Here is a 25,013-nt window from a genome sequence, read left to right as displayed (position 1 = left end):
GGTTGGGTAGAGTTCTATATTAGTTCTACCTCGAGTAGATTTACGTTCTTACCTATAACTCGAGCGGTGGGGTAGCCTAATGGATAAATCGTCCGCTCGTCACGCCAGGTTCGATTTCTCAAATGGGTACAATGTGTGAAGCCAATTTCTGGTGTCCTCTCGCCGCGATTGTTGCTTGAATATTGCTGAAGGCGGCGTAAACCCATGCTCGCACTCAACATTTGTGTTAGCCCAGACACGCGATGGGGTCCTACACTCAGTGTCGGCGGTGGCATTGGGAGAAGAAAAACGGTATCGCGCGGGGGAAGTTGTTCGTTCGGGTTATGGTCAAAGGGAGACAACTCAATCAAGCGTTTTTAGTTGTTCGTTCGGGTTATGGTCAAAGGGAGACAACTCAATCAATCAAACGCTTGATTGAGTTGTCTCCCTTTGACCATAACCCGAACGAACAACTTCCCCCGCGCGATGTGTTTCTTGTTGGAGGAGTGGATACGGGTGCATTGTCATAGGCAGAACACTGAAATGTCATGTCATTCTGAACCCATACAACTTAACCTTTCGCGAAAATACTCACTGGCTTTGACGAACCGCGCTGTTGATGGACGAGGGGAAGTAGTATAAATCATTCTCACCATTTGTCAAAGAGACTTATCTCCCTTTGAGATCAAATGACACAACGCGATTACCTCCCTTTGACCAAAGTGTGGTGTTTACTCCATTACAAACACGATTGCCTCCCTTTGACCATAACCAAATCGACTGCCGACAACCGCGTGGGCTTTTGTGAATTTCTTTCCGCGCCCAGTATATATTCAGAAGAAAAAGAATCGCAAAAAGAAGGATGAATTTTATAAACTACATGGAGAATAATAATCACAATCCCTTGAGAAATGAAGTTTAGGGCTTGACATAAACCGGTTCCACTGCTTGTACGCGGCGTAGCTATTTTTACTAGACAGATGACAGCAGTCTTAGCTTGACAGTCGAGCTTGAAAGTGGAAACCTGATCCGTCCACTTGACGTCGCTTCTACCTGTACAGAAACAGGCTCCGTTTGATGTCTGAGCTGGTTAGGCGGCTGACTCTGAGGGTGTGGGTTCGAATCCTGGATGGGACTCAACCAAACAAAAGTACTAGAATCTGTACTTTACTGAGAAAGTGTAATTCCAAATATAACATATGTTACAGAAACAGGCTCCTTAAGCAAAACGTCAGCAAACATATGATGTTCCATCAACTATATTGGCAACACTGCACTGTTGTTTTAAGTTTGTTAATTGTACAATTGACTACTTGCTAACTTGTTTTTTTAATGTCATCATACTAGATCTTGGTGATATTTTGTATCCCAAAATTGTTGAAATTCAGAACTTCTGATGTGAAGTATAACTGGTTCGTGTATATGGAGTGTCATCAAATCGTTTATTGTGTTGATCATTGTTATATATCTAGAAAATTGTCTGTCTGCGACTATTAAACAGATCACTGTTATATATCTGGAAAATTGCTGTTTAAATGAGACATCCAAGAAGATCTGTTGCCTATTTTCAGTTTCACAGCATACAATTTGCAGAGAGAATATTCAACTCCAATCAAACACAAGACTCAAAACAGATATTGAATCTTTTTATTGTAATTTATTCTTATTTGGTAATAATGCATAAATATTCTTACAGTGTCAACATATTCTATACCTGCATAACAGCCATAAAGGATAACATGTCGAAAGCCGATGTCAACACAAATTAATTTTTCAAAGCAGGCAAGAAACATCACAATCAATACTTGTTGAAAATCAAGCTTCATATTTACATTAAAAAAATAAATCTCTCATCGAACATATTTTCGTTCAACGTATTTCATACCAGCCTCAAACCATATTCAGTTTGGGTAATTCTAACCCTGAAGCAAATATCATTTCAAAGAACACTTTGTGCAATGTTTTACAAACATTGTGTATCATGTTATGCCCAAAGACATAGGTAAGTTAACTGTTAGTGCTGCCTACATATTAGCATCCCGTCTCCACTAAAATAAGTTTCAAGAATTTGGTAGCAGTTTAGGTTCAAAGACTAAATATATATATTTGAATTCCAAAGCAAAATACATTTTTATTAAGATAACAATTTTCTTATATCCAATGTAATTCCGCCAAAAAATTAATACCGGTAAATGCTTGTTCATGTACTAAAGGGCCAAACATTTGGTCTAATGAAGTCATGTACCTGTACTCAAAAAATATTTGTTGAAACCTTGAGTTAACAGAAAATGATCAAAGACAAAAGATGCAACTGATCTGAAATAAATATTGGTGGAAATTATAGGGGGTCACCATTTCCAGGTCAGAAATGTTAACAGTCCTTTAGAGACAATTCAGCCAATCAGACATAGAGACACATGAATAATGTGAAACAGTGTCTCAGACATTTCAGCCAATCAGAACTTGTGACATGTTATGTGCATGTACTCTCAGAGACATTTCAGCCAATCACAGGGACTATTACATCAGCAGCAAGTGAGTTTTTCTTCATACAAAGTCAGCAATATTTACTTCTATATCAACATATCCTTCAATATCGGCAGCAGGTAAGCAAGCCATTGCCAGCCATCGCAAGCATCAAACCTTTCATACTTCAGGCCAATGCACAACATGTGCTGTTATCTTGACTTATTAACCTACAGCAATTTCCACAGATGTAGCAATCTCATTCATCCCAGATTTTGATGAATACAATGAAACCCTTTTAATCCGGACAGTACTCTTCTCAGAAGAGCATCACTTCATCGATACATGAATGTTCTCAAAGAATATATGTATCCATATCATGAAGATTGTGTTTGTGAGATAATTGCAGTTCTAACTATCAGAGATTCACTGTCTAAACAAACATACAGCATATTAAACACCATTTCATTTTAACTACAGATTTTTCACAATTGTTTTAAGTAATAAATCAAGATTCTACAATAAAATATATATGAAGATTGCTTTATAAACATGATGGAACATGGCAAAATAATACTACCCAAATTGCAGGCCTTGGATTTCAAAACTTTTCTTTGGTTCAAACTAACAACTAATGCAATGCTTACACTTCTAAATCACACATTGCCTTCAACAACAGATACTTAAAACTTCATCTACCACCAGGAAAAGCTTAATCACACTTTGAAACAATTGAGGGAACACATACCGCAGTCCAATTTAAATCTGATCTTTTACTCCATTCTGATGCCAATTCTTGTCCTTTTCTTCTTGAAAATGAATATGAACAGGCAGTTCCAAATGGTGAATAATAATGTCTCTTCTTTGTTACATATATTTTACACATCATTCTTTTAGTTTTATTGATTAACAACAAACATATGGCTTCTAGTTATGTTTTTATCTTCTTTTTTTATCAGAAGCCAAATATTAGCTAAACTTCCTGTGACGTGCTGCCCGAAACCAGATTGTTTGACGGAGCTGACAGCTCAAAACCCATTCATCTTCAGTGTCTTTCACAATTCACTTGGAATTCATTTTAGGTAACCTCCAATGTTAGATTTGTAACGTCTTGGCATCAGGATAACAGAGTAAAAGACAAATATCAATTAGACTGACACAGGTGAGTATGATTTTAAGCCGCTTTTAGCAATATTCCAGCTATATCACGACAGGGGACACCAAATATGGGCTTCACACATTGTACCCATGTGGGGAGTCGCACCCGGGTCTTCAGTGTGCCGAGTGGACACTTTAACTCAAGGAAAAACACAACAGAATTGTCATTCAAGTTTCTCAAACAGACATTCTTCAAACAGGACTTGGCATAATTTGCCAATAGGCCAGAAAGAGAATCCCTTCAGCTACAGGAAAGAATAAACACTGAAATAGGCCTTGCATACTTTCACGAAACAAACTAAAAGGATGCATATAAAAGATAATTAAATATTATACAAATCTTTTTTAATTCATTTTAGTTTCATACTCCATGTCTTACTCAACGCAGATTGCAAAACACTTTTCAAAACATTTTACAAAAAGTTTCACTTCCTATTAATGTAACAACAGCTTACCGGGGGCATTCAGGAAATTATAATGTAATATTTAAGTACTTTCTTGATCTGCTAATAACATTTTGTTCATATGCTTGTCATGTTGAGGCCGAACTAATTCATATTTTTGTTAGGGCGGTGGGGTAGCCTAGTGGTACAATGTTTGAAGCCCATTTCTGGTGTCCCCCGCCATGATATTGCTGGAATATTGCTAAAAGCGGCGTAAAACTAAGCTCAGTCAGTCATATTTTTGTTTTTCAGTTCAAAATATTGTGTAAATGAAAAGAATCAGAAGATATATGTGCTGAGTTCATAAAAATATGTTGTTGTTTTTTTTCTAAACATGTATTTTATAAATTATTAGTTTGAAATAACCTTAAATAACTCTGAAAAGAATTCTTATTTTTCTATTCTTGCTTCCAGTTCTTGGAACACATACCCAAATACATGTAATAATATAACGGAAACATTTTTCCTCCCCAAATAGCTTATGCTCCCCTACAGAGCATTTATGCTGCCCGTATGTTCTGTCTCCATGGAAACATTTTTAACATGAAGACATGATTCATGATGAACATGATTCAAAATCATCCATGAAAACATCTGGCGCTACAAAAATTAAAAAATTGAAATCAATTAGCAAATTTGAGTTCATGAGATTCTAGAAATATTATACATTCAATAGTGGACATGGAACAGAGCTTGAGCTTGTTATATTATCACAAACAAGAAGAATTTTATTAGTGACTGAATCCAGTAAATATTGTCAAACACAATTGGAAATAACATAAAAAAATTCACAAGTTTGGATGAGGTAGGACCCCTTTTTCTCAACTGGAAACTTCAAATTTTAGAGATAGGTAAAAGAGAAGGAAAATAGGTGCAAAACATAGGGACACGTTCAAAAAAGACTTTTCACATTCTTACACAGACTTCCAATATGACATAAAGTGCTGTAGACTGCCATCTGTAATTATGCTTTGAGTGAGTGTTGCTTAATGCCAAATTAGACAACTGATTAAGTGCAAAAATCTCCCAGAACCAAACGACTTTCCTCCGAAAATACGTTGAATGTTTTTTCAAAGAAATATTTCATACAAAAAGTGTCTAAAATTCTAAAATCAGCAGAGACATCTTTATATTTTGGAATTAAAATAAACCTACATTAATCCAGTCCTGTAGTTCTAACAAATTACCCACCTTTGTGTGGTTTACTGAAGTGCAAGCTGTGGAGATGTTGAGGATGTCTTGACTAATGAAATGAAAAATAAAACACTGTAACAAAAAAAAAAAAAAAAACCCCAAAAACAATAAAATATGATCTGGCCTAATTACAAAAACATTACATAATGGCTCAAAAACCAGGGAGAGTATGAGTGAAAGTATGATAAATATGTTCTAACGATGTCAAATAGTCCAAACATGAGTGATGAGAAAAACTGAATATGATCTTAACATAAATTAACAGAATATTTACCATTTTCAGACAGTTCTACAACACTCAGCATCAAGATATTTCCAAATGACTTTCACAAGAATGTCAGTGGTGTATTTTCTGCAGATGACAAAATAGTATGGTGTGAGTTGTCTCCCCTTGTCTGCCATATTGGAAAATCTGAACCATCTATTACTTATTGAAAGTGGTTCATGTTAAGATCGAGGAAGGTATCGGAAATACATATGACAGTTGCATTGTTACACATTTACAGGTTTCTAGTAACTAAACTGGCCTTCCAATACAACTTACCGGTTCTTGCTTATTATGAAATAAGCTCTGTCATGTTCAGATGTTCAAGCTCAGTATTTGCCATCCAAATGCAGTGAAATAAATAAAAAAATGTCCATTTCTGGATGAATGAGTGTCATTTATGCAATTGCCATCCTTTAGAAGAGACAGTCAGTCAACGTATTATGATGTCTAGTTCATGTAATGGTAACACAACATCAATATCACACATGAAACATTATTTACAATAAATACATTCTGTCATCAGGCTCGTGGTATATTATGATATAATATTAAGTAATATATACTAAACAGAACAAGTTATGGATCATGATTATTTTTTTGGATAGGTTTTTTTTTGTGGTAAAAGACTGAAAACACAATTTCATGAACATTTTAAAAAACAACTATGATCCATAATTTTGTTTAGTCATCTCTCATGGTATATTATGATATACCGATAATATTGATATATACCTAACAATAAGTTAGGGATCATGATTATTTTTGTGGATACTTTTTTCTTGTAAAGACTGAAAACATATATATACCAAACAGAATAAGTTAGGGATCATGATTATTTTTGTGGATACTTTTTTCTTGTAAAGACTGAATACACAATTTCATGAACCCAATGATCCATAACTTTTTTGGGCATTTAACATAGTTAGAATTACCCTTTTCAGAGCAGCATCACATATATAATATATAACAGTAACAAATATATAATATTCAGGATGTATCCTGATTCCACATTTCAGAAAATATGAATATTAATCTGAACATGGCACATGAAGTATGGCATAAGTGCCATTTTCTGGTTGGTGTGAAAGCCATAAAATGGAATTTGCAGATTTATCACAGAATTCCAAAATAATTCCAGTTAAATATTTGTTTGGTGGTGATAAGTTTTTTCAAATTAAAAGGCAGGCAGAGGTGGTTTTTGAAAACATTCTATCAGGGAGCTAGTGAAGATTTGATTTCTTTTAATAAAGAATAACAGTGATTGAAAAAACAGATTTTCCATTGTTCTCATTCAAAATCCAAGGATTCACTCATTACATGTGTAAAAGAACTCAATTTACAGACATGCCAGTATAAAATTGCAAAAGTGGGTTACTGAAATTCTTTAAAGAAAATATGGCAAAACTAATATTGATAATGGAAATCTTCAAGGCAGATAAGAAAAGTGGCTTATTGAACAATAATTATTTAATAAACCCACCTTTCCTTCATGTTCTTGTTCCTTCAAATCAACGACCATGTACATAGTGCTTTTAAAATCTTGTTCTTTTTTTTCATTTTATTCAACCAACAACCCAAAAATTTGCTGACAAAGTATTCAATAAATTTCTTATTGTGCAATATCATGATATATGTACCACTGTGACCTCAAGACATTGTTGTTAATTTATCTGATATATATATATGGTTTAGTTTCTATTTACAAATTTACACAACACAAAATATATCATTTTTCCATTTAAGTAAGAGTTGCATTCAGAAGTTTCCATAGCGTTGTGCGTGCTCAGGTCACACTATCAACATGACCTTGACCTTGACCTATATCCTGGTAATGGAGGCTGCATGGGACACAACTGTGAAAGCGCTGGGGTCAGCTGGGATCATCTGCGGCTGCAACGTCCTCGATCCCATGACACGCTGGCGATGTCGCTCTTCCGCTCTCATCTTCTTTTCCATTTTCTTTGCTTCTTTCAGTTTCCGTGACGACACTCGATTAGGCTGTTGTTGCCAACAGTAATACCAATGATCAGTTCACATTAGAGATATATAGACACAACGTATGAGTAACGGAAAGGATCTTATTGATAATGGAATAATTTTTATAAAATTGATATTTTATACTTATACTGACTCATACGTTACTGCTTATCTCCCTTTTCTTCCGAGGTAGAGTGGAAACCTCTGTCCTATTGTTCCCTAATGAACAGTATAAAAATAGCTCAGCCCAAATGGGCCTCTCCCTTTCCTGCGCCAGGGTCCCACGTGACCATAGGCTGCCTGTCACTCTCTCCATTTTAGCCCTACCTGATGGTTGGGTAGATGCCTCTTGTCCGTTTTTCAACTACCGTTACAACTCTTTATATTTCGGCATATATAATCAAATTACTGTGTGCATATGTATCCTATATCCTTGGTCATCATATCCATGGGTTATTGATCAGCGGCTAATTTATTACAATTTTCTGATTGTTTTCAGACCGATGTTGACCTATGAGATAACGTATGAGTCAGGATAAGGAAAAATTATACCTTGTGTTTTTCTTGGAAGGGCTGAAGTAGCCAGGAAGGATAGTATGTCAAGTGGAAAATTGTTATATAATATAATTTCACAAATTATATTTTGCTCTATTAAAAAAAAGAAAAATCCCCCAAGCAGCCCCACTTGCTCCTTCTCCACTCCCTCAACTGCCACCTCGTACAAGAGTGAGCCTTGTATGAGTGAGTGAGTGAGTTGGGTTTTACACGACACTCAGCAATATTCCAGCTATATGGCGGCGGTCTGTAAATATCGAGTCTGGACCACACAATCCAGTGATCAACAGCATGAGCATCGATCTACGCAAGTGGGAACCGATGACATGTGTCAACCAAGCCAGCGAGCCTGACCACCCGATCCTGTTAGTCGCCTCTTACAACAAGCATGGGTTACTTAAGATCAACTCTAAACCGGATCTTCACGGGTCTGTTGTACAAGAACTGTAATGTTGTTCAAAGCAGCTTATATCCCATTCACTTGTTTCTGAATCTTACCTGTGTTGGCATGGAAACCAGCTTTGGCCGTGCACCACCACGATCACTGTTCAAGGATCCGTATCCTGAGCTGCCGCCGAGACTATCGTCCCGGAAATGGACATGCTGACCTTTCCTGCTGGATGAGGAACTTGGGATGCTGGTGGCACCGAACACTCTCAGTCCGGTGCCACTGTCTGACCAGATCCCACTGTCTGTCGATGTTCGCTGAGATGACATGGAATCGGTGTCTTCGGCCGATGAGGTTGAATCTGTGTAAAAGTATTCATCATACAATGAATCAGAAACTACTTTTAATATGTCCCTACTGATGCACTCACGACTTGCTAAATATGCGAGGTGAGGTGAAATTGGGTTTAACGTCATGCTTGAGAATATTTCGCTCATATGACGACGTGCATGCATGTGAATGTGTATGTGCGGCTGCTTGTACTAGCCCAGACTTAAGCTGTTTTTAAAGGTGCTAGCCCACTGAGATACCATGCCGCAGTGAAGCATGAATCAGTTATGATAAGTTATGAGGGTGTATAATTCCGGGAGTCGATTTCTCAAAACGGCCAATAGTTGTGTTTGTTTTACTCATTTAAAATGCATGTCTAGTATGGTCAGAGATTTTCAGGAATGGAATCGCTGCAAGAATAATACCCTGATGTCAATGTAATGGGTTAACATGTACTTACGGTCTTTATCTGTAAGCTCCATCACCTGCATAAGTTGAGCTATGGCTGCATCCGCATCGTAGCTGCAGTCAACCAGTGTCTCACGAATCATTGTCAGATCCTGAATCAATATAAGCAAGTTAAGAACAGACGATGCATGTGAGTGGTCATTTGTTATAAGTGAGTGAGTGAGTTTAGTTTTACGCTACTTTTCCCAATATTCCAGCAATATCACGGTGGAGGACACCAGAAATGGAGTAGTAACACATTGTACCCATTTGAGAAATCGAACCTGGGTCTTCAGCGTGACGAGCGGACAATTTATCCATTAGGCTATGAGTTGAGTTTTACGCCACACTCAGCAATATTCCAGCAATATGGCGGCAGTCTGTAAATAATCGAGTCTTGACCACACAATCCAGTGATCAACAGTATGAGCATCGATCTGCTCAATTGGGAACCGATGACATGTGTCAACCAAGCCAGCAGGCCTGACCACCCGATCCCGTTAGTCGCCTCTTACCACAAGCATGGGTTACTGAAGATTCATTCTAACCCAGACTTTCACGGGTTAGCAGTAGCAGAAGTGATAATAGCAGTAACAATATACTTGCTCATGAATATGCAATCAACAGTCAAAATGAACTACTTAACATGAGTTTGTACAGATTAACATATACATGTCCTTCTCAGCCTATCAACATTACATCAGAGGATTGCAATACTGTTTCAATCATGGAAGAACGGTAAAATGTGACTGGACATTAATTTTAGATTTTTGTCAAAATTGATTTTATTTTTTATTTGAATCAAAACAATGGTATTTCATGAAATAGTCTTGGGTATTTAACACTGACTGACTGACTGAGTTTGGTTTTACGCCGCTTTTAGCAATATTCCAGCAACATCACGGCGGGGGACACCAGAAATGGGCTTCACACATTGTACCCATGTGGGGATTCGGCGTGACGAGCCAACGCTTTAACTACTAGGCTTCCCCACGGCCCCGGGTATTTAACAATACTCAAGGATAGTTTGGTCGCTCCAAAGTATGAGAGAACTGAAACTACTGGCAAACAATAAGTTGAACACTGACCTGACAATTAACCCGTATTAGCATACGGGTGTGCCACCCACTGGCGCTTGCCATTGTTAGCGAAGGGGCCCCAGGTTGTCCGCAATCAAGTGTAGTGCGACTTGCTACACCGACGTGAGAGTCTTATGAGCAAGGCATGTGCAGCTACACGCAGAATCAATTTCATCGTTATGCATGCACGTGCACTAGCCTACATCTGCTCTACCTTTCACAAACCAAATGGGTTTGCTCATTGCCGTGCACCACCTACATCTCGTAAATGCATTCTCTGCGCTGGTCCAACTTATCCTTGTTTGCCAGTAGTTCCAAAGACCCGAGGAGCAGACGTCAGGTTCTGACAACACAAGTCATGTGTGTAGAATCTCATGTACGTACCTGACACTTTGTGGCTGCTACCACCTCGTCTTCTATGGCCTGACATCCGCGAATGGCTCGCACGTATCCGTCGCTGCCTTCTTTGTGAGTCTCTGTGTAGCCGTTCATCCAGCCGGGAGGGGTGACCTTGCTGTCAGACTCATCCTGGACACAGAACAATAGATGCCCATCATTTGTTGTTGATTTGTCATTTGACAATATGGTCAAACATAAGTCAATCAGTTCTGTTTGATTGTAGTTATATCATGGCGTCCTGTGAAGATCTAGGCTAGAACTGGTCTTCAGCAAGCCATGCACTGCAGGCTGTTGACAACCAATTTTGGACCAGAAAAACACATTGATGAAGAGTATGGTGATGTGAAAACATCCTGGAAGCCCTGGCTTATGAATATGTAATTTTTTAAGGGAAAGGGAGAGAGTGACAAGAATGGGCACGTCACATGATATGTTTGCGCGGGAAAGGGCAAGGGAGGTAACTCGTGGGTGAGTGTATTTATACGTCCGCTTCGGGAACTTCAAGGGATTCAAGTGTTCCACTACCATTCGAAAGGAAAAGGGAGATAAGCAAAAGATCATGAGTCAGGAAAGGAAAATTCTGTGTATTGCAAGCATTGTGTTGAGAGGCAGAAGAATGGTGTTGATATATGTATCAAGACCAGTGAGTTGATATGTATATTGCTAAGCAGGGCTTGATTTAAAGCTTTGTTACTTGCACTGGTGCAACCCAGTATTACAATGTGCAACCTAGCTGTAAGTCTAACTTGCACCAGGTGCAAGTCAATTTTGGGGATATAACCAGCGTTTAAATCCCAGCCTGCCCGACCGTCCGGAACGGTCTATTTTCATCTCAGACGGTCAAATTTCAAAAGTAGCCTCTCCGGTGGTCTGGTAGATATTTTTACCCCTAACAGTGAATATTTCATTATATCAGACAGGTTCTCTTGTCAGTTTGAGGTGTTTAAGGTATTATGATAATTATATTTAACTATTTACGATTGGACAGTTAATTTTACAATAAAAATCACAACACATGTACTTTCACTTTACCTAAATTCGGTGCATTGCCTGTTAGTGCTATGTTGTTCATTGCGATGCCTACAAACAGTAACGTATACACAAACCTGATCTTTGTTTTCATTGTTGAAAACCAGACACGCAAGTTTGTATCCGGAATTTTATTTTTTTAAGTTACCAGTCCGGCTGTCTGGCGTGGATATAACTCAACAATAAATCTAACATTATAAGCATAATTATGTCCAAACTTTGAATAATTCAATGGCATATTTCTTTCATTATATATATTGCAATAAAAATAAATGCAGTTCAACGGGAATTTGCATTGTGTCAAGATTTGTATCATGACAAGTGTGTCCCAATATATGTCACAACATGCCAAGTGTGTCAAGATAAGTGGCGTTTCCCGACCAGTGTGTCGAGATATGCATCTAAAATATCACATTGTCCTGTGTCGCTGCTCTCATAAAGAGAAGCAGCTACTGTCCTGGTTCCGGGAGCAGCACCTAAAGATGCAGAATCAGGAAGGATTTGAGGAGTACCTGTATTCTGATGTTGGCTGGCGACTCAGTGTTGTCGTTAAGTTTCCTGACACTTGAGTAGTGGTCGCCGTTGTGGTAAGAGATGTGAAGCTGCCTGGCATTGCTGTGGGCGGATCCAGTAATCTGCAAGACAACAATATATTGTCACTAACTGCATTCATAGCACCAAATACAGATGCTTATACAGCAACTTCTGAGGACATCTGTAATGGAATGGTAATCGGAACGCTGACTACATCCCTTACCAAGATATTTTAGATCTGCCCGAGCTCTCATGATTTATCCCCCTTACAACTAGACTTTTACCCCTGTAGGATCTAACCCAATGCCCAGATAGCATTCAGACGTTGGCCCAACGTTGGCATTGGTTTTGCCAACATTGCCAACGTTGGGCCAACGTCCGAATGCTATCTGTGTGGCAGTTAATTTGAATTTGGTAATCCAAATTGACATAGTAATAAGCCCATTGGTTCTGTGTTCAGTTTAAATTTCAATGTAGACTAATTATACCAAAAGAAAAGTTTTAACGACAACATCGTACACTGTAGTATAAAACTATTTCTTGAATCTTAATATGAACGATGTTACCTGACTTCAAATACTCACCATGAGGTGCTTGGCGTCAAGCTGATGTATCACGATGTTCACTTGATGCAGTCTGGCAAAGGCGACAATTGCATCATTACCAGCATATACACCAAGTTTCTTGAGGTTTTGTACTGAAAAGACATGAGATATAAGGTCAAAGCATGAAACAAATTAATGCTGAATGAATGTGGATAACTGGTTAAAGGGAGGTAACTCTATCAACCCCAAATCATGTACAGACACAAAAATGGCAGTGTCGGCCTTTACAAAATATAAAAACTGAAATCAATCGATGAGGTCAATGTAGCATGTAGCTTTGAATCAAGTAACACTAACAGATAACTTGTTTTGATATTTAGATCAGCAGTGAGTCTACCCTAAAATCCATATTATCCAGTATATTAGACTTGAGATGATGAAAGTAAAAAAATAAACCGACAGAATCAGGCAATACTGAAAAAGTGTAGCCCTTTGTTGCACAATTAATGACCTTTTATCACCATTTCCAGATATAAAAAATGGATCCATACAATGCACATTTAGCATCTAAAATTTGGATGACTGTTAACATCGTCTGACAGCATCAAGATGTGATTTTAATGAGTTAAAGCAATATGTATGCTGCTGACAGGCTGAGGATCTTAAACTGATAAAATCTGGAAAAATTTCCACAATCAGCTGATCCTGACATGTTGAAGGTACACAACTCTGCCCAGCAACTTGTGCTATCAATCATTCGGTCCGACACCAAACTTACTGTGAGTATCAAATGGAATGTCATCCTCCATGAAAGGCTCGAAGTCGTCGCGGTGTTCAGCCATGTAGCGGACGACATCCTGGCGATGACGGAAGTGGTTGCGACAGTGACCTTCTAACTGATCCCCAAGGCCACGAAACAAACAGTTTCTGAAAACAAACATTTAATTTTGATAAACATGCAGTTTGGTCACAATAAATACAGTTCACACTGGAAGAACGGACATGGATTGATATTTTTTCCTGTTCTGTACCAGTGTGGCTTAACATCCACCATGTCCAAGTTCAAGGCAAATGCCAGTGTTATATTGCACGTGCTGTGATACCATGTAACAGTTTAGGATACCAGACCAGACAATATCATGACTGACTGGAGCAGACGATCTATAGAGATCATAGAGATCAATAATCAGTCACTAAATATTGATCGGTTTTCAATAAATCTTGAAGACGTAACTTTGAGCCAAAATGCCCAAAATGCCGTAAATATATTAATATATTTCATATCACTGGTGAGTGGTAATATGTTTCTGCTCGGATTTTAAACAAAACAGTGTCCAGCAAAAATTTTGAAGCCGACCATAACTAAAGTCTTAAATTTTTATATTGTGTGAGCAAATTAAAACTTATTTTCTGTCACAAAAGTTAATGAACGATATTATCGATAACACAATTTGTATATCGATAATCATTAATAATCTTTCCTATTGATTATATTTCCGATTATCGATAATTTTAGCCAGCCCTGATACTGACTCTAAGCCAGCCATACATTGATTTATGAACAGAAATGAATTCTGATGCGCTGTTTGGAAGAAATAGAATGTGAAACTGTTATTTTACCAAGAGAACTAAGCATTGTGTCATTTTAATTGAAGGATTTGCTCTATAAATAAAAATACGTAAAACCATCACTAGGTGTATGTGGCAGCAGTTTGGTGTAGTGACGAGTACTTTTTGCACATCGAACAATTTGACAGTGATATGGTTTCGCGCAATTTTGACATTACCATCGTGAAAACAGTTTGTTGATATGTTTGATTGTCCAGCTACAACACATGACTTGTAATGAAACACAGTAGTTGTACATATCCATTTTCTGTCAACTAAACATGAGTGGAGGCAATATGACTGCGATGTCTGTTAATACTGTAAACAGAAGTTGTAAATATCAATAGGGAACACATTTCACCACAATTAATATAAAAGTTATTGAATGACATTTTCAGTAAAATTAACTTGATTACAAACATAAGTCCAGATATGCAAAGAACATGTTTTATTACGAGATGGTGTAACAACAGGATCAACTTGCGAAATTAAATACAGATTTGTTGATACAATATTTCTGAAGACTGATCATGACGAGAGGATGTGTGAACAATATTGAACACAATTTTTGGATAACAACTTCTCTTATTTCCAAATGAAAGAAGTATGTTATCCATAAAGTTCGTTCAATATTGTCCCAACTTCTCAAATGCCACTCAAAAAAAGATGTGCGAAGGTTGGTGTTTCGACACATGTACCAGACATTCTAATCTTGATACTGATTTTAAGAGTCCAATTAGGACCTCATCTTATCTACGAGCTCAGCTAATCAACGGTTATTTTGGGTAACTGAACATGACACCCATCAGTACCTTCCCCTGACCTTGTCAAAATCATTACCTCAACGGAAACTTTCCACAAGATGCTACCCACAATGTAATTGTTATAGTACAGAAATCACACAAAAGGCTCAAGTCGTCATTCACAACTAGTGTAAATATGCCTGTTTTCTGATCAAGCGTACGTCTTTGTGAGGCCACTGGGTCAGCTACTGATGACATTCCCACCAAGATTGGGTTCTGCACTGTCAATATCAAAATATACATCTCATCCTTAAGCATAAAGTCTTTCCTCAGAAATCTTTTCAATAAGGTATTTATGTATATTTTCCCACCCAAACCCTACCACGTGTAAGGGAACTAGGTCATATAGACATCTTTGAGCAAAGCATTATGGGTTCTATTGAAACAAATTTCAAAATAAAACACAAAGGCTTAAAAGGGTTGGTTTGTTGTTTAACGCGGCACTCAGCAATATTCCAACTATATGGTGGTGGTCTGTAAATAAACGGAGTAAACATGTGTTGAGCCCATGGACCTGAATGGCGTATGCACTGTGTTGTATTGTGGTAATTCGCTTGTGCGAAAGCAGCTTTATATCGGGTTTATTGTTTTGTTTGTTGGTTGTTGAGGCACGATGACACGTGTCAACAAAGTCAGCGAGCTTGACCACCCGATCCCGTTAGTCACCTTTTACGACAAGCATGAGTTGCTGAAGACCAATTCTAACCTGGATCTTCATGGGAAGCCTTGTGTTTAAGCATTTGCCAACCACACTGAAGACCCAGGTTTGATTCCCCACACGGGTACAACGAGTGAAACCCATTTCTTCTCCTTCACCTTGATATTGCTAAGGGACCGTTCATAATTTGTGGCTAGGGGAGGTTGATGATGATTTTAAGGAGGGGTCACTCATTTTGTTCTGGGGATGTAGGGGGGTTCAGCAATTTTGTACATGAAAATATTAAAAAAATATGCTTAAAAATAATGGGAAGGGGGAGGGGGTCATTGATTGTGTACATGATATGCAAGGTGGGGTCAGTTACTTTGTACATAAATTTTAGGGGGGATCATTCACATTGTACATGCTTCTGCATAAAAATCATCATCACCCTTGCCATAAATTATGAATGGTCCCTAAATGCAACGTAAAGCCTTACTCACAAAGACATACAACAAGTACTCAAAGTAAACATAAATTAAAACTTAAATTGCAATGTAAAAGTGTGTTGAACTAACATTCTGTCCCAGAAATAATGTCATGATATATATAAATTTGTACTGTATATGTATAACATAAAATTAAATCAGAATGGAACCCAGAACATTATGCCTCAGTGCCCAAAATCGGCAATCTGGACTTGCTAAGTAATTCTAGACTTGAGTAGGGTTCGCCAAAGTGGGTTGTCTTTTGGACAAATAAAACATTTGTTATACATCAAATTGGATGATCACATTTCATATTTACCAATTCAAAACCCCTTTAAATTTGCGAAAAAATTGGATCAAAATTTAATTAAAGTTTGTCATCCTGAACAACATGGCCAGTGTTACTTCAACTGTCTTCATCCATGCAAAACCAAAAGAAATCTAATTCTATCTTTTATGAGCTCTTGGCATACATATATATATAAGTTATTTATGAAGCAAATCTCCACACATCTCTCTTATGGTGTTGCTGTTAGCTCTTCAACCACTGAACCGGGCTCTACCAGATTATCAAAGGATATGAATTATGTATTTGCATATGTACATTACTGATTTCATGACCTGGGTATCATCATGACAACGCTCACTAATGTTCAATGAACATTTCGGCTGTTGAGGAATTTGGCGCCAAAGAAATGTACTCTTCATAATATTAATATTAATAACAATGAGTGAAAAGGTTCGGAGACCATGTCTGTGAATACATGCCGCATGTGGTATGTGAGACGACAAAGGTTACAACACTGCCTTTCAAAACTACACTGAAGTATTCAGAAACCTGCTCGTTTCTTGTACAACCTGGTTTACAAACGCTCCTGGACATTTATGAATTAAGTCCGAATCTATGACCAGAAATCTAAACTCAGATATTGGTGCTGGCAGTTTGATAGAATGTTGGCAGGGTTATATATACAGAGTTGGCATGACGCCAGGTGTCAGTTCAGCCTTGACCTTATTAAAGGTCACTTTCACAACATGCTGACAGTATAAGTAGCTGTTAATTACAACTGTTTGTTATATTTGTGACAAGTTATTAAGACTCTCAATGTAAGGCTACAATGTAACTAATAATTATATATTTATATACTTTATATATAATTTATTGTTTCATAGAATAGTTACCTGCAGCCATTTTCTGAACATTTTCCAAAATCAAAATACTCAACATGCACAATTTTTTTAAAAATCACAAAAAATGAAGGATAGGTATTTTAACAAAAGTCAGACGTCCAATCAAACATTATCTATAATTAGAAATTATACATCTTTGGTATGAAAGTCTTGATACATACTAATGAACTGGTACTGTGATAATAAGCCATTGTTTGGTTGCTAAGGTTACATATGTAAACAAACTCCCAATGCATAATGAATACATACTAATCTTCCGATATATATACAGAACCAAAACTCTTCTGTCCAATAATGTTCAAATGTATACTTTTTCAAAATATAAATTTTCACCTTTTATAATTCCTATTATCATGTTCAACTTTGCACCTTGACATGTTGATGGTGAAGATATTATCTTTATGAAGTTTAGTTCTGTAAAGGCTGGCTTACATAATTTAGCCGACATCTTAAATTTGTTGGCAGTACAGTAATTGAAATTAGAGCTATTATTTAGTTAAAGCATGACCTAAAAAACACCTGCCTTCCACTTCCTAATTTCCATGGTCTGAGCTCAACCGTATCAAAATTACAAAGCCGTGAATATTAAATCCCTCAGTCATCAGTCCTCCAAAATGTGGGCCTACTCTCTCAGTCAACCTGAACAACATTTACAGACGACACGTCTCACAGCTTCGCAACTGTGTTATGTGACAAATGTGGACTAAACAAAGATGTCTTCAATGATCTGTTGAGTCAGTGGATGGCAAAGTGGTCACTAATTCTGTCACCTTTCCCTAAACATACGCTCAAAGGTTAACATTATGTTATTTTAACAACTTGAACCCTCATTTGTTACCAGAGGCTAGGGTTTAGCAATCTTGTATATCTCGAAAATTCTGAACTTAAAAGTTCAGCTCTGCGACTCTCCAAATTAGATTTCAGCCTGTGAGAAACATGCTATCTTGGTGCATTGTTGAGTAAAAGGAAATAAGACTTTTTCGTTCATTTTGCTTTTGGATTTTACAGAAATAAACTGAAATTTAAAGCAGAAATGTAAAATTATTCTCTGCCGAAAGTGCAGGATTGCCCAGATAGATTGATATCAGACTTACAATGATAAATCTTTCTTTGTGAAGATGTACATTTGTACATTCATTCTGGCTTTTATATGTTTGAGTAAAGACAATACTTCAGTCTACATTAGTGCGTGTAATAGATGAGTATGAAAGCAGTTTATGCCGGTAGGGTAGGGTAGGGTAGGGTAGGGTAGGGTAGGGTGAGGGTGAGGGTGAGGGTGAGGGTGAGGGTGAGGGTGAGGGGTAGTAGTTGTACATGAGTGACGAGTGAATGCTTTTTTTTCATCCGGCTGCCCCCAAAGAGAGACTTTACATTTGAAGAACTTAATGATTCAAACATCCATACATGGTGAGTCTGTGTGAATTGGACAAGTTCTCAGCCATGGAGAGCACTATTATTCTCTGACCACTAGGTTTCCGTACGATCTCTGAAAAGGGTGTGAATGAAATATTTTTCTAAATATCACTGAAACAATTTTCATTTTTTTGTCCATTTCCTCTACCTCTTCAAATAAGACATCTGCTATTCTGTGAACATTCCTCGGTGGGCTATACACGTCAGTTCCAGGATCATAAACGCCAAGCTCTTTCTGACATTATGCTCGTCTCTGTCATGGCAGCCATAACGGGGAACGCTCCTTCACATAAACATCCATTGTGACACTGTATGTATCTCAGTTGCTAATGGCGCACAAGGGTTTGTCAGTGTTTACATTCCTATTGATCATGTCGACAATTATATAGGCCATCCATATTTTTTTACATGTATTTCTCATCTTAAAGAGAACCGACGAATCCGTTGGTATATGACCAGATGATGGCCACATTAATATGTGCAAACACCTAGTTGCGGGTACAGCAACGTGCAGTGAACTTGGACAAAGTACTGTGACTATGTGTCCCAGTCCACCCAGCTGTGAATGGGTACCTCGTAAGGATGGGAAAGCCACATTAACTCGGTGCGCCTAGTGGCAGCAAGAGTTGAATGCACCCCCAGAGAGTTGACTGACTGACTGAGTTTAGTTTTACGCCGCTTTTAGCAATATTACGATAGAGAAAAACAAAGCGCATGTGAGCAGCCTGGAACTCGGTGCTATATAAATAGATTATAATAATAATAATAATCTCCACAGGCCGGTGAAAAAAAAGTGATTTTCACTGATCCTGTTATGTGTCTAAGACTAATGCTATAAAATAATCAAATCTAGATCACTTGGTAATTCATAGCGTTTAATTTTTTATATATAAATATATCCATATTTTTTAAGTGTGTTTTTCATCACCTGTTGAAACTCAAGCGGCGTGAGTGAGTGAGTGAAAGTATAGTTTTATGCCGCTTTTAGCAATATTACAGTGGGGGAAAACCAGAAATGGGCATCACATGGTGTACCCATGTGGGGAATCAAACCCGGGTCTTCGGCGTGATGAGTGAACGCTTTAACCACTAGACTACCCCACCGCCCCTCAAGCAGCTAGAGAGTTAAATTAAATTAAAGTGATTTTCATTAATTGCGTTATTCGTGTAAACCTATGAAAAATTGAATTAAGAATACTTGTTATTTGTAGTCTCTAAATAAATTTATGTAAATGTATATGACGAAAGATCAGTCGCCTTTTCCACAATTCATGAAAATAACAATGAGAAAACGTCCAATTTCCCCTGTGAGCAATGAAACCTTGGCTTCAGCATTACACTTCAACAAGCTGGCAACTCTACCTCCCTTAAAACAATGAGAAGAAGATATGACAAAGATGTTTTGTTTCTGAGTGACTGAGTTATATATTCACCACTTTCATATATAACTCTTTGCTTTACATATAAGAAGGCTGTTTGTAATTGTCTTGGTAGACTAATCTATCAAATATTAATAGACACAATCATCTTTGTTACAGCAAAATGAATGCAACATTATGGCTCGCATTGTTCAAGAACTAAGAAATCAATAACTGGCTCATCGAACTACATGTAGATATACCGCTATAGCTACTTGGGACAGACGATGAGAGAGTGTTTTGAAAACAAAACAAAACTTATGCTATAATGTTTTGTTACCCTTTTGATTTAAGAAGTTTTGGCATGTTGACTTTACATTTAAAATAGATTCTGTTCATGTGGTCGAACTGGATATTCTGCATCCAGAGACTTGTTTGTGTGTGAAGTGAAACTGGAAAGTTATCCTTGCTCCAAGGTGGTACTGAATTGCAAAGGCCATGAGTGTATAGTTATTCTGTCCTTTAAGAGGCAAGTCTGGATAAGCGGACAATCTGAAGTACATCAGTCCATTAGGATAAAATGTTTGTTTTATTCATATTTTTTTTCAGAAATTATCATTTAAACAATTATTTATAACTTTAGAGATTTGTGCAAGTCTACTGACAAGTGTATGCATGTTGTTTGAGAGAAGCGACCTTGAATGCATAATTAAACCCTATTTCACCTCACCTCATCTCTGAGATAAACACTGCATCTTAGACATGTCTGGTCATTATTATGACTGAAATATCTCTTAAGGAGAAGTAGTCTCTTCATCCAGGTATTGATGCTTACTGAGGCAGCCATAATTTTATTACATGCTTCCCAATACTGCAGGGTTTCGGATCAGTTCATTTTCTACATGTTCTTGGACATGGGCTGAATGTCATTCCAAATGCTGTAAATATATAATTCCCAAAGGCTGTCATATCAAAGCTTGATAAAATCATAAACATGCCTTACGCTAAATCAAAATCACTGTTCCATGATCAAAGGTTTGAGAACCAAGGACTGAAGTATTTTGTTCAGTCTGGAAGAGGTCACCAGACCATGTAGACGAAATGCCCTGGGTTTAACCAAGCATTCAAGATTAATGTAGCAATGGGTCTCTGACTGTTTGTGGTTGTCAAAAACATATGACGGTCTTATTGTGGTAGCCAATTGGATACCAGAGTCACAATCACTGACTCCAATCCGACTTGTCTTTGTTTTAATCTCTTAAATGCCAAGCCCCAGGTATGGAAACATTCGGGGTAATTTAAACCGCATAAGCAATGGCAAGGATAAAATGTTACTTTGATGTTTTCTTATAAATTATCTATATGCTAACATCTGATAAATCATTAAACAAAAACATAAAGTTCAAATTTTAATTATCTGAATGTCCAGAGAATGGGTATGGAGTATGAACCTTTTGGGTACATATTTCTTATCACGCAAACAGTATTAAAAATAATTGGTATAACATTTCAACACTAACATGTTTCTGTGACTGTGATGATAAAGTGACTTCAGCTTTTTTATTCACAGAAAAAATTCCAGTAATATTCCACCAATATCCCTACAGAAGACACCAGAAATGGGCTACACAATTTGTACTCACTTCAGACTCAAACCAGGATCTTCTCTGTGATGAATGAACACTTTAACCCCTTGGCTAACAGACCACCCCTTTAATCTATACAGAAGCCATAAAGTAAATCTGACAGTATTGACACTCAGATATCACTTTTAGCTTGACAACAGTGTAAGAATCTACACCGAAACATCGTTCTATGCAATATACAAAAAGTTGTTATCCATTAACGACAAATGCTTCATTTTTGACTCACGGACTTCTAGAAAGCAGATCAAACAATAAGATATCTCCTGTGGAAAGTTTATATATCTTGTGTAGAATAAATTCTGCCCCACTGGAGCTTATTATACTGTGGCAACCTGAATCAGTTCAACCTCTGCAGTTCACCAAGTCTGTATCCACAATTGTTAAGCAACTGGTTCATAAACAGCTCTACAATAACCAAAATAGTCACACCAGTGTGTTTTCATACAAACAGAATAAACATGAACCAAATTCAAAACTTTATCTTCCAGTAAACACGTTTCCACTTCTTTTGTCTCATCCAAGAAACACCTTCAACCATAAAACTTCAAAAAAGAAGAGTAAGCATGCAAGTAACCAGACCAGTGAATCCACAGCAATTCAATACAACTTTTTCAGGAATGTTATCGCTGTTTCTTACAATGTTTTCTCAACACAAAGCATCAGACTATTCCACAGATGAAGCTACCCTCCTTGGAGGGTGTGTCTGGTCTGTTTGCTAATGTTCAGCTTGAGTCAACATAAAGATCTACTCACAATAACACAGGCAGCCCTACCTAACGATTTGAAATTTCTATAGCCCTGTACCTCCTCAACTTGCTTTTATTTACTTGCTGCTCCTGTACAATTTGTCTCACTTGCTGCGGGTTGAGGTGAAATGGGACTTCACGTTGTAATCAAGATGAGTTGGGTTTAATGCCGCATTTAGCAATATTCCAGCAATATCACAGAGGGACACCAGAAATGGGCTTCACACATTGTACCCATGTGGGGAACTGAACCCAGGCCTTCAGCGTGACGAGCGAATGCTTTAACCACTGGGCTACCCAACCGCACCTCAATCAAGATGACTTCATTTATGTAGCAATAAGGGTGGCAAGATTATATGGCGTATATATGTTTCACAAAAATAAATATGAATAATTGTTTATGAATCAGTCTTGTTTAATACCAAGGAATTTATATATCAGACATGTAATGTACATGCTTGGGTTGAAACATTTCAATAATGTTTCGTAAAGCGAAAAAGAAATACATCGCGACAATGCTGCTTATAAGTCTACTGACTACTGTAAAGGGCCATGGCGAAATGACACGAGAGACTGTTATGTGACTGTATATATTCCACTGTAACATGACACTGCTTCTTGCCCATAACTGAAAACTGTAAATAAAATTAGTAGTTTGGAAGCTACAACACAAGTCTGAAAATATATGACTTGTTGGCAAAAACTCCACAAAAACAGTTTCCACGCTAAAATCTTTATAAAATATAACTGTATCTTTATCATGTTTATGATTTACTTTGGTATTTTGGAAAGATTAATATGGACATCTAAGAAATTCTGCTGTATCCATTTGGATTACTTCAAAATTCAGATACAACCTTTCCATGATATATTTAGGAGATAAACATCATGTGTTGGCCAATTTCCGGGTGTTATTGAGTATTTGAAGCATGGGAATGTATTTGGAACCATCAGCGTTAGCCGGAAGTTTCAAATGAAATATTCCCATGCTTCAAATACTCAATAACACCCTGAAATTGGCCAACACAGGATGTTTATCGACATTGTAAACACAAAAGTAAACCAAAAGGTCCACATGTGTTTTTGTGTCTGCACTCATTGACATCGAGTACGATTACAGCAGTGGAATACCATGAGCCGTCCGTTTCGGCTGTCTCCCATGGTACCATCTGGAACTGCTCATTTGTGATGTCATTCAGACATCACGTCACAATATGATTTGAATGACGTCACACTGCTGATGACGTAACAATACATTATGGTGTGTGCAATGTTTGTATGTACTAATACGCAGTGAATGGTCTTGAAAATTCCGGGAATCGAATACCATTCGTTCAACCAATCAGATTAAAGAAGACAGTGACGTTTGGTTTACAACTGTCTATATTAAACATTCCAAACAACAGTTTCAGCATTATCATCACGGTCAGCTGAGAATTTCATCAATCACACTATGACAGTTAAATATTTTTTTGCCAAATGTCAATGAATTTTGAGGATGAGTGTTTGAAATTGTTTAAGACCTGTATCCTCAAGTGCACCTACTGTGATGATTTCCTTGTTTCGTAAACTTCATGTGACAGGGGGCGGTGGGGGTAGCCTAGTGGTTAAAGCGTTGGCTCGTCATGCCGAAGACCCGGGTTCGATTCCCCACATGGGTACAATGTGTGCAGCCCATTTCTGGTGTCCCCCGACGTGATATTGCTGGAATATTGCTAAAAGCGGCGTAAAACCATACTCACTCACTCACTCATGTGACAGCAAAGGTAACCTGCAAACAACTGATGGAAGAGATCATTTACTCCATAGGGGTGGTAGGATGTAAACACTTACCCTGCAATAACTGTGAAAACAAGAACAGCTTTTTGTTCTCACAAGTATTCAAAAAGATGATATAATTTCTATTTTTCATACAAATAATTCTGAGAAAGATTATTCACAAACAAAAAACCAATGATAAAATCTATCTTGACACCCCTCAATTTGTGTCACATGGCACATTCCATCCACCTTTACACTTACTGATCCAAACCTGTTTGGTGACAATGTGTCTAGATTACTCTCGCGCTTGATTACACAAGTAATTGACAATCACTGCAATTAACCTCATAAAAGAACTATTACAGCTCTTACAATTAACTGGGTACTGTTTCATGTTGTCTCCTCAAAGGGGTATATGTAATTAAGGATTACAGGACACCATCAAATACATTAATTGGCCGACTTCATTATTTGATTGTGACCATCTATATGTGGTTATCAGTGCTTGGTGTCGCTGTGTGCGAAATAAGCATCATATTGGAAAGTACATGTAAAATCTCCAAATCATCAT

The 25,013-nt window shown here is 37.5% G+C and overlaps 1 protein-coding gene across 2 annotated transcripts in view; it reads right to left on the bottom strand.

The window, feature by feature from the left end:
• Positions 1-4,360: 4,360 nt before the first annotated feature.
• The window catches only part of LOC124287279 (OTU domain-containing protein 3-like), a 34,751-nt gene continuing 14,098 nt past the window's right edge, over positions 4,361-25,013 (bottom strand). For both annotated transcript variants that reach the window (XM_046723779.1, XM_046723778.1), the window contains exons 3-9: positions 13,570-13,718; positions 12,831-12,943; positions 12,225-12,347; positions 10,669-10,812; positions 9,219-9,318; positions 8,539-8,789; positions 4,361-7,506 (exon numbers count right to left, since the gene is read on the bottom strand). In XM_046723779.1, coding sequence (XP_046579735.1) covers positions 7,327-7,506; positions 8,539-8,789; positions 9,219-9,318; positions 10,669-10,812; positions 12,225-12,347; positions 12,831-12,943; positions 13,570-13,718 — 1,060 coding nt within the window. In that variant the 3' untranslated portion in view covers positions 4,361-7,326. The remainder of the gene's footprint in view (positions 7,507-8,538; positions 8,790-9,218; positions 9,319-10,668; positions 10,813-12,224; positions 12,348-12,830; positions 12,944-13,569; positions 13,719-25,013) is intronic.

The sequence above is a fragment of the Haliotis rubra genome, unplaced genomic scaffold, assembly GCF_003918875.1.
Source record: "Haliotis rubra isolate DU_JTF1 unplaced genomic scaffold, ASM391887v1 Scf4, whole genome shotgun sequence".
NCBI classification, from domain to species: Eukaryota; Metazoa; Mollusca; class Gastropoda; order Lepetellida; family Haliotidae; genus Haliotis; species Haliotis rubra.
Note: the sequence above shows the minus strand (reverse complement) of the source record. Positions and strands in the feature narration are given on the sequence as shown.